General features: G+C 34.9%; 1 protein-coding gene across 8 annotated transcripts in view; it reads right to left on the reverse strand.

Annotated features, from left to right (window-relative positions):
• PTPN13 (protein tyrosine phosphatase non-receptor type 13) overlaps positions 1–19,287 on the reverse strand; it is a 174,388-nt gene that overhangs the window by 46,773 nt on the left and 108,328 nt on the right. For 2 of the 8 annotated variants that reach the window (XM_075998654.1, XM_075998649.1), the window contains 8 exons: positions 14,818–15,235; positions 14,577–14,674; positions 12,731–12,787; positions 6,929–7,018; positions 6,532–6,639; positions 6,233–6,364; positions 1,690–2,156; positions 552–698 (listed from right to left, as the gene is read on the reverse strand). In XM_075998654.1, coding sequence (XP_075854769.1) covers positions 552–698; positions 1,690–2,156; positions 6,233–6,364; positions 6,532–6,639; positions 6,929–7,018; positions 12,731–12,787; positions 14,577–14,674; positions 14,818–15,235 — 1,517 coding nt within the window. The remainder of the gene's footprint in view (positions 1–551; positions 699–1,689; positions 2,157–6,232; positions 6,365–6,531; positions 6,640–6,928; positions 7,019–12,730; positions 12,788–14,576; positions 14,675–14,817; positions 15,236–19,287) is intronic. The other 6 variants (XM_075998650.1, XM_075998652.1, XM_075998651.1 and 3 more) reach the window with 6 other exon arrangements.

The following is a 19,287-nucleotide window of genomic DNA, read 5'->3' on the forward strand; positions in this document are numbered from 1 at the left end:
TGATAAATGATAATATTACAATTTGGAATAGCATATTCATTAGTAAAATTCTAAAATAATTTTTATCAAGTACTCAATGCTCATATTTTAACTACCTTAAAAATACATATATTCCTTGGGAACTTTTCATTTTAAGATATTAAACATGTTTACAAGGTATTATATATTATGGAGAGAAAATATATGTAAATATACATGGTTTTTAATTATTCAGGATGTAGGTTAAAGATATATCATTTCATTAATCTATGCTCATGCAGAAACTGTCAAATGTAAATAAAGCATATGCATTAATTTTATACATATTTTGCAAGCTTATATTAAGATTAAGTAAGTATGAAATGTATGGGGAAAAAGGCAGCATTTGTCTAATTTCTTTTGAACCACAGGAAAAAAATGACTAGCACAGTCAATTTTTAAAAAGTTTTAGGTTATGATTCAATTTTAATGTTAGCAATATATGACAAGTGTCCTTTAGGAGCAAAATAATTCAAATAATAAATTGATATACAAAGGCTGCTGGAAATTAAGAAGAGAAAACATTTGAAAACCTTGTCAAACAGTACCGTGACACTTATCCCCAAGCTGTTATCATTTTTAGTCAGTTCAACCTCAAAGATATCTCCAGGTTTAGGAGGTGATGAAGAAAAAGTTTTAAAATTCATTTTGTTGCATGTATTCATTGAGGAGGAAGGTTCCTTAACAAAGAAAAACAAACAAACAAAAAAAAGGATTTCTAGTTAGAGTCAAAATGAATTATTACTAGAAGACAAACATACGTTTTTTGGAAAAATTAAGAAAAAGCAAGATATTAATGATAGTGTTGACAAAGATAAGGCTTGAGAGAGATCTTAGAGATCATCTAGTCTAATGAATTCACTGATTCAAGATTAAAGGACTTGCTTCAGGTTAAACAGCTAAATACAACAGAGAAAAACCTAAATAGAACCCGCTTTGAACCTGGCTTTTACATAATCCCTACTAAGTGCTTTTTATATTTCCAAATTTACAAAATATTTTCATTTTCTTCAAAAATATATATTAAGTCATGGTTTTAAACTTGAGCCTCTAAAATGAGTAGGCTTCATGTTTTCTTTGCTTATATTTACAAATCCAATGTAAACACTGAAATGATACCTAAGCCTTATATATAAGGGCACAACCTTCTTTCAAGGAATGTTGATTTTTCAGTGGAAAAAAAGGCATTAGGTTTTTTCTAAAACTGCTGGTGAATGTGATTTTAAATTTATACCATTTTTAGGAATGAACAATTTTCAATGTTGTTAACACCTATTCAGAACTCCAGAAGAATTTAGGCTATGCATAGTAAGTTTCAGGAACAGTTTTTTCAGATATTAAAGTTCTTGTATTAATATAAACATTAAATATATAAGACACGAACAACTTGTAAGAAAATCATAATCTGAATATTCTGTCCTTTGTGTTATTAGGTAGTAAGTTCGCAGAGTAACAGCCATTTTTGAGTTAGTATTCAAAGCTTTTAATTACTTTGAAACATAGCATCAAATGCAGTAGCAGTTAGTAGCAGAAGATATAGACTATTTCTCCTTTCCAGAATAATATAAGAAGCTTGTAGTAGATTATTCTGCTCTGTAATATATTTGCTGCTGTTTGCTTTATTATTTAACAAAGCAAAAAAACCCTCAAAAGATTAAAATTAAACTATGCCTTTTTTGGTGTTTGATGATCCTGGCTGCTGGAATAAGTGGCTTCATCCATGTCTGACTCTCCATGGTCAGAGCAATCTGTTGCATCTGAAATGGCTGGCTTTTTAGCTTTGCTTTGGTTACTGTCAGTGGAAATCCTCTTTTTCTCAATGCCTTTGGGTATTACAGATGAGGAAGAGCTGACATGCTGTGATTCTTGCCAGGTTTGGTCACCTAAATGGCTGGCAAAGAAACCATTGACCTGGCTCTGGGACAAGCTGGCACTCTCAGTCCTGGAATCTTGAGAACTCAGGCTTCCTTCCCGCAGGCCCCCAGACAGTCCAAAGGAGCTCTCTGAGATGTGCCTCAGAGTACTACGTGGCCAGTGGTGATCCTCAGAAGAAGAATCTATAGCACCATCTTGCATGTACGAAGGTTTCTTTAGGTAGTTTTTCATCCCATTGGCAAGATGTACAGGAGTAGAAGGCACTAAAGTCAAAATCCATCAGTGAAAACAAGAAGTTAGTGACATACATGCTTGTGCTTATACACGTACACAATGTTCCCTAAAGATTGTTGGGAGGATTTTACAAGGATAATATATGCAAAACACCTGAATAGGGTCTGGAACACTGTGCGGACTCACTAAATAGTAGATTCTTGCTATTTCCTTCACTCTCTCCTTTTGTCATTCTTATCAAAACTTCTGTTGAATTGTTTTTGCCCTAACTCCCCATTTCCATTTTCCAGGACCCATTTCAAACTAGTTTCCTCTGTGAAGAATTTCCTGGTCCCAGAGATAATTTACAGTTTTTTTTTTTTTTTTTTTTTTTATTCTCCAACATCCTTGGTCCTTACTAAACAGTTATTTGTACACTTGGTTTACATTGCCCTACCAGACTGCATTTTTCCAAGTAATTACTAGAGAAAGCAACTCCAAATTCCTTATATATCGCTCTTATCAAAAGCCATTTAAGAAAGCTTTATAAAGTAAGACACAAACCACAGGAGACATGTGGGAAAGAATGAGAGATGTGAATGTGAATTTATAAGAAATTAAGTTTTATGTAGCAAGTGACATCAAGTGAAAAATTAAAAGAGTAATAAGCAACTGGAGAGAAAACATTTGTAACAACAAAAAAATAATCAAGAGTTAGTATCCCTAATATACAAAGAGGTTCTAAAATTCAATAAGAGAGATTTTAAAAACTCCTATGGAATAAGGTATGATATGTGAGCTGGATATTTGGAATAAAATACAAAAAACTAATAAATATATTAAAAGACATTCTCATTATTGCTCAGAGATATGCAATTTAATGCAGTTTTGTACCTATTTGGTTGACAAAAATGAGAATGACTGATAATTTTCAGTACCTCTGATGGTGTGAGAGGAGCACTGTAATAGCTACTTAGACTATAAATTGATAAAGCTTTTGTAGGGCAATTTGGTGGCACTTGTCAAAACTTCAGTGTACATATTCTGTACTCTAGTTCTAGGTATCTAACTTCTAGAAATATATATACTTTCAATGGTGTATAAACAACTGTATTTGCTGGAGCAGTATTCATAATAGAATTATACCTAACCTGGATGCATAACAATAGAAGAAAAGTTAAGTAAATTTTGATATGTCTATAACATGAATATAATGCCACATTGAAAAGATATGAATGATCATGGTTGTCCAGAATATATGGAATAAGTTACAGAATGATATGTAGAGTATAAAATACATTGTTTATTCCACATATATTTCTACAATACACAGAAGGCTACACATATACGCTAAATAATTTTCCTAGGAAATGGTGTAATTTATTTCTTAGTTCATAGGTTTTCAATAAATTGGATTTATTCTAATAAGCTAATATGCATACTATAACTTTAAAGAAATTAGCAAAAAAAAGGAAAATAAGGAACTTCCTTTTGGTGGTAGATAATTGGGAGGGATGGCCTGGGGGTGCACAGCGGGAATCTCCCAGGTTCTTTAAATTTTACTTCTTTTCAAACGACACTACAGAATAGCTATACGCCATGATAAAATTAATTTACCTTTCTGAAGAAACAATTTCACAGAACTATACTTGGACATTATGCTTTTAATTTTTATTGAGAATGGACAGTAAAAAAATTACCATACAAAACTCTGCTGAGAAGAAAAGCCCTCTCTGCTCCTCATACTAGGTAAAGTTCCTCTGTTACATGCTCTCTTGGCACCCTGACTTCTTGCTAACACTTATCATAGCTATAATTAAACATTTATTTGTCTAGTTATTGTTCAATACTTCTCTCCTTGATAAAGGGGTCAAGTAAATTCCATGAGGGCAGAGGTCTTGCATCTTGTACAACTCAATATTTGTTGAACAAATGAATGAATAACACATCTGTTGAAAACACAACTAACATAGAAATCCCCTTAGAGCCTTATTCAGGGGGAAATACATTTATTTGGAATCCATATGCTTATTTTCTAAAATAATGGTGAATAATGGAACCCAATGTTCTCCTTTTTAAAAAAATTTTGGTCTTGGCTGCTTCAAACTCAGAGGTATGCTACAACATTTCCAAGTGTAGTTGTCTTCCTTTGCCTAAGATGACTATAATTAGACTATAAGGTTCTTGTGGGCAGTGGTGGTGTCTTATATTTCCCTTCTATCTGTTGTGTTTGTTCACAATAACAAGTGCTTAAAGTACTATTTATATATGTACATATTATATATACAACATACATATTTAGTGAAAAGAAGAAACAGTCAAAATGACTCAGCTATATAAAATATACTAAATTTTTATGTCACAATGTATTATATAGTTTGTTTTTAAAAGTTATGCTTAAAATTCACTATCTAAACTTACTTTTCATCTAATTCTCTCTCTCTCTCTCTCTCTCTCTCTCTCTCTCTCTCTCTCTCTCTTGACAGAGTCTCACTCTGTTGCCTGGGCTAGAGTACCCTGGCATCAGCCTAGCTCACTGCAACCTCAAACTCCTGGGCTCAAGCAATCCTCCTGCCTCAGCCTCCCGAGTAGCTGGGACTACAGGCATGCACCACCATGCCCGGCTAATTTTTTCTATATATTCAGTAGAGATGGGATCTCGCTCTTGCTCAGGCTGGTTTCAAACTCCTGACCTTGATCGATCCACCTGCCTCAGCCTTACAGAGTGCTAGGATTACAGGAGTGAGCCACCACACCCAGCCTCAGCTAATTTTTTCTAATTCTTTTAAGTATTTCTCAGTATCTTTGAGATAAAAGTAACTTACATGTATCTAACATTTCAATGTTTTTGAAACATTCTGTTAATAATGACAGCACTCACATTTAACTGATAAATATGTACCAGGCAATGTGCTAATTCTTCACATGCATTATCTCATTTAATTTTTATAATTTTCAGAATCTCTAAGATAAGCACCTTTATGGTCACCATTTGATATATGAACACAGTGAGGCTTAGAAAGTGCAAGTCATTTGCTCAAGGTACACGGTTTTTAGTGGTTAAGATACAATCTGCCCCTGGACCCTGGAGCCCTCCCAGTTGCCCACTGCACTGTTCTGCTCCACAGGGGCTACATGTGCGTCTTTCAGAAACACCGTCTATCACTTGATCCTCCTAACAACTCGGTGCAAGGTAGACAAGGCAGAGCAGAGATCACTGTCTCTTCTTTATTTTATTTTATTTTTTTTGAGACAGAGTCTCGCTTTGTTGTCCAGGCTAGAGTGAGTGCCGTGGCGTCAGCCTAGCTCACAGCAACCTCAAACTCCTGGGCTCGAGTGATCCTTCTGCCTCAGCCTCCCGAGTAGCTGGGACTACAGGCATGTGCCACCATGCCCGGCTAATTTTTATATATATATATATTAGTTGGCCAATTAATTTCTTTCTATTTATAGTAGAGACAGGGTCTCGCTCTTGCTCAGGCTGGTTTTGAACTCCTGACCTTGAGCAATCCGCCCGCCTCGGCCTCCCAAGAGCTAGGATTACAGGCATGAGCCACCGCGCCCGGCCTCTTCTTTAAATAAACGCAAAACTGTGGCTCAAGAGTACTTAAGTCATACAGCTAATAAGTGGCACAGGTAAGGCTCAAACTCAGGTCATCTGATCTTCACACCAAGTGCCTTTTCTACCACAACAGGCACTATGAAACAAAATGATATGGTCTTGTTCTTAAATTTGTGGTTTGTTGTTGTTATTTTCCTTTTTATAATTTGCTTCAGGAAAGGACTTCATAGATAACTATTATATAATATTAATTATACAAAATTCTATCTCTGATTTGACCTAAGATGGAACACACCAAATAATCAGAACTTACTTAAGTGACATTAATTTTGCACAATGAACGAATATTTGTGCATATATTAGTAAAGAGGAATGAGACAAAAATCTTAGGAGTGACGAAGGAAGAAGTTATACTGATGCATAAAATTAAAATAATCAGAACTACACATATCAAATTGCCAGAAGGGAAACAAGAAGCATAAATCTAATTTATTGGGCCAATGTATTGAAGTGCTTGTGAAAAGTGAAACAGAACACATAACTAAGAGACAATCGTAACATTACCTTTGGATATCTTTTCTTTTGGCTGAGAGATAACAAGCGTCACATCTTCAGGTGCATTTTGCAATATTTCAATTGCAGTATGGTGGCTGACTCCCTCCAGACTCACACTATTCACAGATATTAAACGGTCTCCTGTATGAATAGACAATCCAGTGTTTTCAACAACAAAGAGAAATTCATTCTAAGTTTTAGCAAGGTCATTCCTTTCTGAGTATTTTTGTTTGACTTAAGTTCTACTTTTGCCATCTTTGCAAATTCACGCTTGTTAGTGTCTAGAAAATTACCAAAATGTAAAGTACCTGGCTTTAAGCATCCATCCAAATCAGCTGGTCCTCCAGGGGTGATTGAACTGATAAATACCCCTAAATCCAGTCTTCCCATCTTCTCCCCACCGATAATTTGAAATCCTGTAAAATAGCACATTTAAAAAAGATCTTTACAATACTCCTGCTTTCAATGACTAATGATCAGCTTGCTTGAAACATAGAAATGTGGAGACTGTTGATATCAAATATGATTGATAACACGTGTTAGACACATCTTTGGCATTTAGTGACTAGTTGGGTGGGGTGATGGGGGTTGTGGGTGGGCAGCCAGTATCTTGATTGGAACCGGGCTGGTGTCTTAGTGCCAGTGCTAAACTATAGACTTTTCTGTGAATTCTCACAGACCTTCCAGGATCTCACAGTGACTTACCTAAGCCATACTTTGCATCTTTTTTCAGGTTCACCAATGTGATCTCCCTTTCTGGTGAAGATACTACGCTCCATCTTTTGTGTAGTACATCTATTGAGAATTTAAAATTTTAAAATAAAATAAACATAACATGTTCAGGCACCAAGATTGTCAGTTTGTTACAATTCAAACAAATCTTGTTAACAGATTGCTCAGTCACTTAAAATTTTTATTTTAAGGTTATTGGTATTGTTATCTTATATTTTTACAGTGATTTACAGTTTTAAAAATGACTGTATTATCACACTTATTCCTCACAAACTATTTCCTTTGCAATCAATATATTTCAGTTACATATGATTAAGATTAAATAAATCTCAAGAGGTTAAATGATTTGAGCAGGCTCAGTCAGCTAATACAAGAAAGAGCTAAACCTTTAACTTAGGTTTTCTGACTCCATCTCTTTCTGTTCCTTCACAACTGACTCTGAATTTGACAATGCTCAATATATTAAGAATTTCCCTCTAATAAATAGTTGACATTTTTATTTATCATTAGAAAATATTCTTAGTAAGTTCTTAAATAAACCAACAATAAGAAACTGGATCTATTTTTAAAAGTCCCACTAATAATGCCCTGTCTAGCACATCTACTCTCAAAGAATTTTCATTTATTTCACATTTGTGGAATAATCTCATGAGGTAAGTAAAGAGATTTTTAATAATTGTTTTGCAGATGAGGAATAACAGTTTGTTACTTGCTCAACATTACAGCTAGTATCACTGCCCAGCAAAATGCCTAAAGTCAGTAGTTGATAAATGCGAGTTAAATAAATTGAATGAATGTCAGCATCAGAACTAGAATTTACTTTTTCTCATTTCCATTAAGTTTTTTTATAAAGTAGGCTAATCATTCCAAAATATCTTAATTAAACCAATAAATTTGATGCTTAATTGCCATGTTAATCAAATTAATTCATCTACTTAGCAATTCAAACATTCATACACACACACACTTCTTAAAGTCAATTACAATTTGATAGTTCAAACTGGTCTGTGTGTGAAGGTGGTGGTAGTCGTGGGGAGTGAGTTCAACATATTCAGAAAGATATTTTTGTAAACTGAATCTTCAAATTCAACTCTATATAGTTCAAGCATATTGAAGATTTCTGAAAATTAGAGATATGGCTTCACTGAAGTATACAGAATTTTGTTAATCCTTCCTATGCATTTTTATAACAAGCAAATCATTATGAACACAGACCTCATTTCTGTATATCAAACATACAACTACTCATGGACTTAAAATTGTATCAGTATATTATAAAACAAATAGTAATTCTGTTATGCAACATATAGATGCTTAAATGATGTAAATATGGTACTTCATATTCTAGAAATAAAATCGTTTATTTTCAGAAAAGAGTAACAACAGTAATTTCCTCTCAGGAGTGAATTAACCTTTTATCTTAAGCACCATTTTAGTGCAAGTTTGCTAGTTCCCTGTAGTGTATATGCTTCTATTCTGTTGTTTCTTTGACTAAAACTTAGTTATAATTAATAAGAGTAATAGTAATTTGACATTTCTAATTAATTTATCAATGAGCTTACAAAAAAAATCACTCCATAATGGTGTGAAGAGCCTAAATATTAGGTAGTCCTAAGCAAAAGCCCACCTACTAATTAATGCCTAGCTTAATGGGATTATCTTTAGCCTAAAATAGGTAATTAGCTAGAACAAATGCAAATTAACACAGAACAAAAACCATAAAATAAAACAAATAAGGAGGTTAGGTCACATGAGAAATTGAAATCAGTACAGTGTTTAAGTGACCATATTGGTGAGGTGGTATGAGAGAACAGATAAAATCAAAGTGCTTTGTAAAGTGATGAAATGATAATATTGCTTTGAATTTCCATTTTCTCCTCTAAGTTTCAGATTTAACCACCTGCTGCCCAGGAATCAGGATTCCTAGACACTGATTAAATTCATCTTTCTACGTTACTTAATAAGTCCAAAGGCATGTAGTTCCTGGAAAAGCAAAATCTTAGGTAGTAAATATGGCATAAAATGAATGAAGGATGAGAAAACAGCCTGGGGGTAATCATGGCTCCTGAGTTGCTGTTCCTCATCCAAACTAAGAATGGAAAGATACTTAGCCTTGTTAGGTTGTAAACGTCATAATAAATCCACTGTTAAGTTGAAAATATCATAAGTCAAAAAGGCATTTAATATACCTAACTTACCAAACATCATAGCTTGGCCTAGCCTACCTTAAATGTGCTCAGAACATTTACATTAGCTTTCAGCTGGGCAAAATCATCAAATACAAAGCCTATTTTATAATAAAGTCTAGAATATCTCTTGTAATTTATTGAATACTGCACTGAAAGTGAAACAGAATGGTTGATGGGTACTCAAAATATTGTTTCTACTGAATGCCTATCACTTTTGCACCATCGTAAAGTTGAACCATCATTAAGTCAGGGATCATATGTAGTTTGTGGTTTGTACATTACAGGAAGCAACATAACAACAAACTGAGCTAAAACTTTTCAATTGCTGTATAATAATCACAGAAAAACAAGAAACATTAAAAATATATTTTTTTTAATTCTTGGGTGAGTTTTACATTTTTTTTACTCTTTTAAAAAACTTTTTTTTTTTTTTTTTTGAGACAGAGTCTCGCTTTGTTGTCCAGGCTAGAGTGAGTGCCGTGGCGTCAGCCTAGCTCACAGCAACCTCAAACTCCTGGGCTGCAGTGATCCTTCTGCCTCAGCCTCCCGAGTAGCTAGGACTACAGGCATGCGCCACTATGCCCGGCTAATTTTTTATATATATATCAGTTGGCCAATTAATTTCTTTCTATTTATAGTAGAGACGGGGTCTCGCTCTTGCTCAGGCTGGTTTTGAACTCCTGACCTTGAGCAATCCACCCGCCTCGGCCTCCCAAGAGCTAGGATTACAGGCGTGAGCCACAGCGCCCGGCCTAAAAAACTTTTAAATAATATAAATAATTTTTTTTCTTTCTTACCAGCCATATGCACTTGAGACATGCATGGCTTAATCTTTCAGACAGGCATATGCTACTGGCAGAATCAGCCAGGTAGGTTTTGCTCTTATAAAGGAAGATAAGTGTGTTTTTTGAAAAGTTGAGCAACTTTTTTCCTGAAATCACAATCAAGGGATTGGAATCCTTTCCACATGTGTTTCAAAGTGTGAGATTAGAAGACACATGATTTTTTTTCTTTTACCTTCTCTTTTAAGTTTTACATTCTTTAAGAATCTCTGGAGGCCATAAAAGGTAAGACTGAATTTAATACATTCATCCTCGTTCTAAGTGATGAATAATTTAACGTTAACTGATGTTCACTTACAATTTGCTCTCAGTAATCTCAACCAGCATGAAGAACATTAGAATAAGAAGTCACGTATTCTTCTTATAATAAGAAGTCCATATTTAACTCATGGGCAAGTAATTTAACTTTTTGATCCTTAGTTATTTTATTTGGAAGACCATGTTTGCCATGCTCTATTATGTGAAAACTTGATTTTCAAGAAAGCAAGCACTAAGTTAGGCTACTTGGGCAGATTCAAAAGGAGTGTTGAGGAAAACATGGCCTTGTCTGGAAGGTGACTGGGGCACACCTCCACAGGAAGGTGGATTGGCCTTCCTATAGGAAGCAGGTGGGGAGATCAGGCTTCTAAAGGTTTAAATAGAGAAACTACTTTGCACGTTGGATATCCAATATAAATTCACATTCTTTCCCATCAGAACCTAAGTTAAAACACATTTCAAATTCTCATCCCTACATAGGTTATTATCCAGCTTCTTTCAAAAGTTTAGCAGGAAGGCCGGGCGCGGTGGCTCACGCCTGTAATCCTAGCACTTTGGGAGGCCGAGGCGGGCGGATCGCTCAAGGTCAGGAGTTCAAAACCAGCCTGAGCGAGACCCCGTCTCTACCAAAAATAGAAAGAAATTAATTGACCAACTAAAAATATATATACAAAAAATTAGCCGGGCATGGTGGCACATGCCTGTAGTCCCAGCTACTCGGGAGGCTGAGGCAGTAGGATCGCTGAGCCCAGGAGATTGAGGTTGCTGTGAGCCAGGCTGACGCCACGGCACTCACTCTAGCCTGGGCAATAAAGTGAGACTCTGTCTCAAAAAAAAAAAAAAAAAAAAAAAGTTTAGCAGGGAAAAATAACACCAAGACATAATTAGGCATTATCATACCAGAAGGAGGTCTAACAAGTAGATCACAGAGTGGACTCTGGAAACAGACTGCCTTCGTTCAAATCATGGTGCCACCACTTGCTGTCTTTGTGACCTTCTGCACAACTCAACCTCTCATTTGTGAAAGGGAAATAACATTAGTGCCCATCTCATAGGGTTGTTGTGGGGATTAAATGAGAGATAAACATAAAGTGCTTAGAACAGTGATCGATATATAGTAAGCACTCAATAACTGCTAGTCAATAATTATTGCCATATGGACATACTAATTTTAGGTACATAGGTATTCTAAATTCAGTCCATGTAAGCAGTGTGATCATCAAAACCTATATAACAGGGTCTTAGTAACGTAGGCCCAAGTATAAGTTCAATAAATTTTTCTTTACTGATAGGCCCTTAGGTTTTTTGAGGACTGATACATATAAATATAAATTGAGATGGAAAAACCCCTCCTGCATTTGCTGTATTTAAGGCACTGTAGATATTTTTACTTTCTGACACAATTTTAATTCTAAGAAAAATTTTCCTTTCTTGAAGAAAGGAAATATGTGTATTTCTATTAGAGAATGAGAATTATACAAAATAGAACTCTGGTGTTTGACAGTTTTGACCAACAAAAACAGCTATTCCATATAGTTCAATTTACTCTCATACCTTCCTTTTGGCCTTAGCTATTTGGAAAATTAAAACTAAACTTATATCAAGTTTAGCTACATTAATAATTTTGATTAGCATACTTGCTTCTTTCTGAATAGGCTTTTGATTTTTTTAACTTTAAAAATCTGAGAGTAACACTGAGACATTTTTGGAGGAAAGTAGCGTATAGGTAATAATAAAACATTCTTTTCTACCCATCAAAATTGTTAGAAAGGTCAAATAAGATAATGTATAAGAAAGTACTTTGCAACCTAAATTCTAAAAATTTTGAAGCCACTGATTTTCAAGTCACTGTACATTTCTGGTCTTCTTTCTACAGTTTTGTTTCTTAGATGCCTTCTAAACTACCAATCTCAACATTTAAAGTCTTCAAATTCTCCCCGTAATATTTAGGATAAGATTCAAAACCGGTCCCTACTTAGTTCTCAAGCTTCATCCAGGTCCCCATGTGCCTCCGTATTAAAACTCTTGTAGTTCCCTAAACCTGTTACCTTTTCTCATGTCTCCATGTCTCTGATCATGCTACGTCCTTGATCTGGAATGCTTACCTCCACTGTTCTGTCTGAATAAATTCTCCTTTCATTTCAAGATTCAGTTCAAACATTGCTTTAAAATAACTGCCTTAGTACAAACTCTTTTTAATCAAAATTGTCTCTCACCTGAACTACTATCTTAGCTTCCTGATTAGTGCCCTTAGCTCTAATTTGCCATTACTTTAGTTCATTAACAATATCCTAAAGCACAGGTCCCATCACATCACCACAATGCTAGAAAAAACAACTCTCCTTTGACTTCAGTATAAGGCCTGGATCTCTGGCCTTAAGGAAAGAATTAAAGACTCTTCATTGTTAGGTCCAAGACTATCTCATAAGGTAGAAGAAAAGAGAAAAGATGATGGAAATGAGGGGAAAAATATTTGGTAAACCTACCATTGTCTTTTAAGGATACTTGGGATGAAGCATTTCCAGAACTATGTATAGTCATTCCTGTGGTATAAATTAAATTATTAGACATTTTATAAGATGGTCAGATACTAGATACAGAAGTAATTTATTCTGATAAGTTCATAAAAATCAATAAAAATTAAGACAGCAACATCATCTTTTATTTATACTCAGAAAAATATGTCTTCCCACAATGGGCATGTTTATAATTTTAAAATCATAGTTAAGCATATTAACTTGTTTTGCAGCATAAATTTAAACACAAATATATTTTGATATATCAAATATGAAATGATGAAACTGAAATGAGTTTTGCATTTGTTCAAATTCAAATTGAATTCAAATGTTCAAATTCAAATTGAATTGAATATTCAATAAGAATGAATAATTTAAATTTAAAAAATGCAGAAATTTTTCCTTTTAAGAGTGCGTTTATCTGTTTTCCTATAAAATATTTACTACTCTCCTTCTGATATGTGATGAATTGTCAGATAGACCAAAGCCTTCCTAATGAAACTGACTTAGTATCTATGAGATCCCATTTTATGTCAACATATTTTGAAAAGTATTTCCTAAAATATGAGGCTGGGTGCAGGGGCTCACACCTATTAATCCTAGCACTCTGGGAGGCTGAGGTGGGAGGATCACTTGAGGTCAGGAGTTCGAGACCAGCCTGAGAAACACTGAGAACCTCTCTCTACCAAAAAAGAAAAAATTAGTGGGGCATGTTGGCACACGCCTGTTAATCTAGCTACTCGGAAAGCTGAGGCAGGAGAACTGCTTGAGCCCAGGAGTTGAAGGTTGCAGTGACCTATGATGATGCCACTGTACTCTACCCAGGGTGATAGAGCGAGACTACCTCAAAAAAAAAAAAAAAATTGAACCAGTCTCTTAGACTATTTTCAACATATAGGGTTACCTATAGGATGAAACTGTGCATTTTATCTGTTATTAATAAACTAATATTACTTTCCATAAACATTTAGTTACTATAATGTAGAGTTCTTTTATGATTTAATTTATTCTACATACTCCTAATCCAATTATAGAATAAAAAATACTTTTTAAGTTTCTGTTATTAGGACTAAATTAACAAATTTTGGGTTTAAGGAGAGAGTTAAGTAGAGTTAAGTTAAGCATTTGGTATAACACCAGAAGGGGTTATCCATGTTTCCCTTTGTCTCCTATGCTGTGTCATACTTTGGGTAGTATTTCAGATTTCTGTGCTTAAATATCTACTCTTCTGAAAGAGCGACTCCAGTGTATTTCCCTTTTAAGATGCACAAGGCAACAGGAAACCTGAACTATGTATCTTACAAGGTAGCATTTTAAATAATTAATAGGCTCCAGCTTGCTGGGAGAATTTGAAGAAATGTAAATCAACTAAGAATTTATACCTACCAACCTATAGTACACTCTATAAAATTATCTAAGTTTTTAGAGATAATTCTGTTCAGGCTCAGGTGAAAGCATCCTAAATAAACCTTTCTTCAAAAAATATAGCATTACCAGAGTCCACTCACACAGGCTTGTAAGGAAAAGTCAAAGGAGGGTGATCCAATGCAATGGTGTAAGACTGCATTCTCTGTATGACTGTCATGGCTACCATGACCAAGAGGAAACAGAGGAACAGTCTGTGCCATTACTTGTTAATCACTTGCTAAGTCAACTGTTGATTTGGTGTATTTTAGGTAACCTAAAAGTTTATATTCACAGTTTTGGAAGTTAGGACATAGAATCCAAAATAATTTCTGGATAATTAACGTGATTTCATTTACTTCCCTCTGAGCATGAGGTACGGGACAAAAAAGGTAAGCTTGTTTATGCTGACCTAGAACACATGCTTGACCAGGGTCTTCAATGGATGAGGAGTCTGATTCATGTTTCCTCCTTTCAGGACTTCTATTTAAACTTGCAACAGACTTTGAACTAAAGAAGGAAAAGGAAGGTAGGAGGGAAGTGTCAATGCAAAAAAAAATATGGTGAAAATAATAAAATGTCAAAACAAAACCAAATGTATGAAATGTATAATTTACAAATATGTAGTCTGTGTAAGTCAATCATATTCTTACTTATTAAGTTTTGTGAATCCTGCCAAAGATTCTGTATCAGATCTTCCCATCTGGTGAAAAGGTTTTCCCACCAGCTCCGCAATGCTTTGTGGTGGGGATTCCATGTTAACAATGGCATTTTTCCGATGAGGATAGAGAGAGGCCTGACTGAGATCATGGTATGATTTACTCATCCCTTTGGGCTTTTCCTCCCATGAAGCTTTGTCACTCTTCTCTTTTGAATTGTTTTGCAAGGGCTGGTAAAGCGACAGCTCAGAGCAGGATAGCCTCTTCAGAATCTCAGCTTGGACTGACAAAGGTCGAACGGCAAGTTTGTTCAGGGTGCTGCCGGCCAGACTGCCAGTGCTGACTGCTCGTCCCATATTAAATCCTCTAACGGACTCTGCTTGGAGATTCAGGCTCCTAAACGAAGCTCTCTCTACAAGGAAATAGGATTGCTTTACATGATGGAAACACCGCAGTACCTTTATGAGAAGAGTTACTTTAATAAAGAAAAGACAGCATGCAGTTTTTCATCATTTTGACTGTCAGCATAAGTAGCTTCCAAAGTATGGCAATCAAGGGTTTTAAAGAGGAGGTTTGAAGATCCTGGTTTTCGTACCATCTCTCCATCCTTTCGGCTTTCAGCTGCAGCCGACTCAGTGTTTCCTACTTCATTTAATGATTCTCTTGGATCCAATAATATTTGGGCCTCAGGCTTGCTGACCCCAAATTCCTTATAGGTTTCTATTAGAAATGAGAATGACATTTAACAGAGAAATTTTCAACCCTGGTAGTGTCTCCCTGCTAAAATATCAGCAAACCAAGGATGGAGAGAAGGAGAGATGAAACCTGGATGAGCTGACATGGTGAATACACACCTGAAAAAGAAGCTGTGCAGGAGTTTTGCACAGGGAAAAAGGTCTTGATTATTATACTTTTAAAAGCTTAAGGCAGATTGTGGTGATGGCGAATTGTACACTTTAAATGTGTGAATCATATCTCAATAATGTTACCCCCAAAAACCTCTTAAGGCAAATTATTTGTTATTTCACTGCTATGCCACTCTCATCTTCCTACCTTGCTTACTTAATGATTTAACTGAGGCAAAGGAGGCATGGGAGAACCCAATAGTACTAATCTCTCTGTTTTGGTATCTGTAAATTAATATGATCAGGGAGACGGAGATCTCTTTATGCTTCAATTCCTCTCACTCCCAAATAAACACCTAAAGTCTTCTTTTTGAGGCTAAATTTAGAGATACTTTTTATAACAAGTGCTTGGCTATTCTGTTTTGTAAGAACCAATATCATATTAATATTTTAACGTTTAGACTATTAACAAAAGCATTGCAGCACGTGTAAAAAAGGATAGAAACAGAGAATTTCTGATAATTTAGTTGTTCATGCATTTAGTAACGCACATCACAAGGTACTCCCTTTGACCCCCCCACTGGAAGTAGTAACCCTGTGATGGAATACATCTTGACTACCATGTAAAATAGCAGGGAAAAGTTCTCTTTAAAAAGAAAATGACTCCCTCAAGGGTCCCAGGTTGAAAAAAAGAAAAAGAAAAAAATGATTACTTAGATCTTTAGGTTCTGTTTCATTTATCTTCTAATTCCTAGGAAGATTAATAACTGGTATTTCATCTCAATCATAAGCAGGTAGGAAAACATTGAAGATTTGTAATATTCATGCATATGAATCAATTTTAAATAAATATGTCTCATTGTCACCAGGAAAATTCAAAGTTCTTTCTCTGAAGTAGAAGTAGACACCAAGTTAAAACAAGACATTAAAATGCAAGGCCTTAAAAAAAAGACATTCACTTAAAAATTCCCAGAATCATTTTTAACTTAAAATATGGAGTATTTCTTAGAGCAGGTAACACTATTTCTATTTTCTTTTACTTTGAGAGCAGCCTTTAAAGAACCAAAACAAAGTCTTATGAAGATTCAATTACCAGGAAATGCCTTTACACCCAATAGATTTTTTCATCCTTCAGAAAAATGTAGACCAAGCCTTAGAAAAAATAAGGACAGCTGGTTTAGTTTAGGTTTTGTCTGTTTTGTGAACATATTAGGAATTATGCTATTCAAATCCATTCATAAGCCTACTCCAGGGTAAGACTTAAAATACTGTATATACTCATGGGATGGGATCATAAACCATCCACTTACCTGGTCTGTCCTACTTACTGCCTTTTACCTGGAAAGGACTCCAATATGGATCAACAGTATGGGAAAGAACATTAGAATGTGCCTGTATCCTAATACTAAAATGTTCCAAATTTGGACACAAAGGCTTACTAGTTCTACATTCAGTCTGTAATCCATACTTTTTAATCTCTTCTTTCTGCTATTGTTTAGTCCCACATGTTGTGCTTCCTTATATTGTCAACTTAATCATATTCTGATTAAGGGATTCACTTATTCTGTTATCCCACAGTATAAGTGATTATTAATCTTAATTTATTTCAATGCAAATCAGTTCTTGGGAAAACTCATCAAACAGAAACTATACTAGATTAGGAATTAAGACTAGGGTTCTAGCCTAGGGTGACCTCTAACTATAAAGTTAGGGTGAAACACTATCTTCTCTGAACCTGTTTCTGCTTCAGTAAAATTTTGGACTTAGTGACCTCTAAGGTTCTTTCTATAACCAACATTCAATGACTCTAAAGAAGTAGCATACATTTGTTAGCCCATAAATTTCCTATAGATAACCCCAGTTATTTTTACTTGTCTAGTGCACATAGTTAAACAGGCATTGGTTACTTCTAAGCCAATTTTAAGTAGGTAATCATTCCTTTAAAGGTTCAACAAAATGTGGGAAAAGATATAGATCACACCATCTTCAAGTACTTTCACATATGAGTTCACACATACATAGCTGTTGTGATCCTAGTGGCAAACCTGTGAGATATGTAGAGCATTCCCCCACTTCATGGATGAAGAAAATGAGACTGCAAAAATGACCTTACTTTCCTAAGGTCATTCATCTACTACTACTGCTGTTACTACTACTACTACATAGTATAGTGGTATATAGTAGTATACTATGTAGCACACAGTATAGTAGTAGTATCTTCTACTATTGCTGATACTACTACTATTACTATGGTAGTGGTAAAACAATGTTGTTGATGATAATAACAATAATGAATATTTACTGAATACATTCTCTGTACCAGGTACTTTTAAAATGCTCTACATATATGAATTCCTCTATACAACCTTATGATGTATGTATTGTCACTATGATAATCATTTTACAAATGGAGTAACTGAGCCAGAGAGTTTAAGTAGCTTTCCTAAGGTTAGGGCTTCTAAGTGATAGAGCCTGGTTTGAAACTTGCAGTTTGGCTCCAAAGCCCATGCTCTTAATTGCTATTCTATATTGTTCTTCAGTATAAGAAATGTCAAAGATTGAAGGCTAGCTTCATACTTCTGTCTTCTGACTCTCTTCACTATACCACATCTGTGATGAAGTAACCTTCAATTGTTCAATTCTGGTTTGTACTGAATAGAATATAAGTCCAAGTAGGAATGTTGATGACACTAAGAAGCTTTATCTTTCACTATATTTTGTAATTATGTAAGAATATATAAATATCCTAGCAAAGCAAAGCAGAGAAAGAAAAAGAATAATGAGATTACTTTATAGTGATGGTGATTATATTTTAGCATGCATAAAAATCATTAATGAAAAAAGCCTGTTAAAATGCAGATTCTAAGGACCCAGTTCCCAAAGACTGTGGTTCTCTAAGTTTCAGGTAGGTTCCTGGAATCTTCATTTTAATTATGCATACAACTCCCACCTCCATTATGATTCTGAAAGGTTACAAAACATCCATTCATAGGTTGCCATGACCCCAGTCAGATTCTATGGGGAAAATATTTTCCTTAAGATTTCAGAATGTGAGAAATTTTGGATTAAAAATTTATAGGGCTGTGCTGCACAGGTTCATCTGTGCTATTCCATTAAATTTTTAATCATACAAATCAGAGTGTTTCGTTTAAGCCTATAAGAACTTATGCAGAATTGGGTTTTATTTAACTTTAATTGCAGAGTAAACTTTAAATATTTCAGTTCTGACTAAGATATTTTTTGAGAGCCAAATCAGTTTCTTTTGCTGGATCCTTTTTTCAAAAGAAAATGAAACCACTCTTCTGACCATTTATAATGGATACTGTGGTTATTCATCTCAATCTCAGAATAGAGATGCATTCAGGTAAAACTAACAGGTGGCAAATCTGCCACCCACATACACGTATGGTCTGTCTCTTCACTCACCTGGATGCATATCCCTCCTATCCTCTGCCTTGTTTCCCATGTTCTTTCCCTCATCTGGAAAGCCTTTCCATTTATCTCCAACCTACTTAAGGTATTTTTGTCTTTCAAATCCAATTCAAGTGCCATCTTTCCAGTACTCTAGCTTCTGGCTTCTCTCTTATAGTATAGGTCAAAGTCTGTATGATATAATCTG

The sequence above is a fragment of the Microcebus murinus genome, chromosome 29 (assembly GCF_040939455.1).
Source record: "Microcebus murinus isolate Inina chromosome 29, M.murinus_Inina_mat1.0, whole genome shotgun sequence".
Lineage (NCBI taxonomy): Eukaryota > Metazoa > Chordata > Mammalia > Primates > Cheirogaleidae > Microcebus > Microcebus murinus.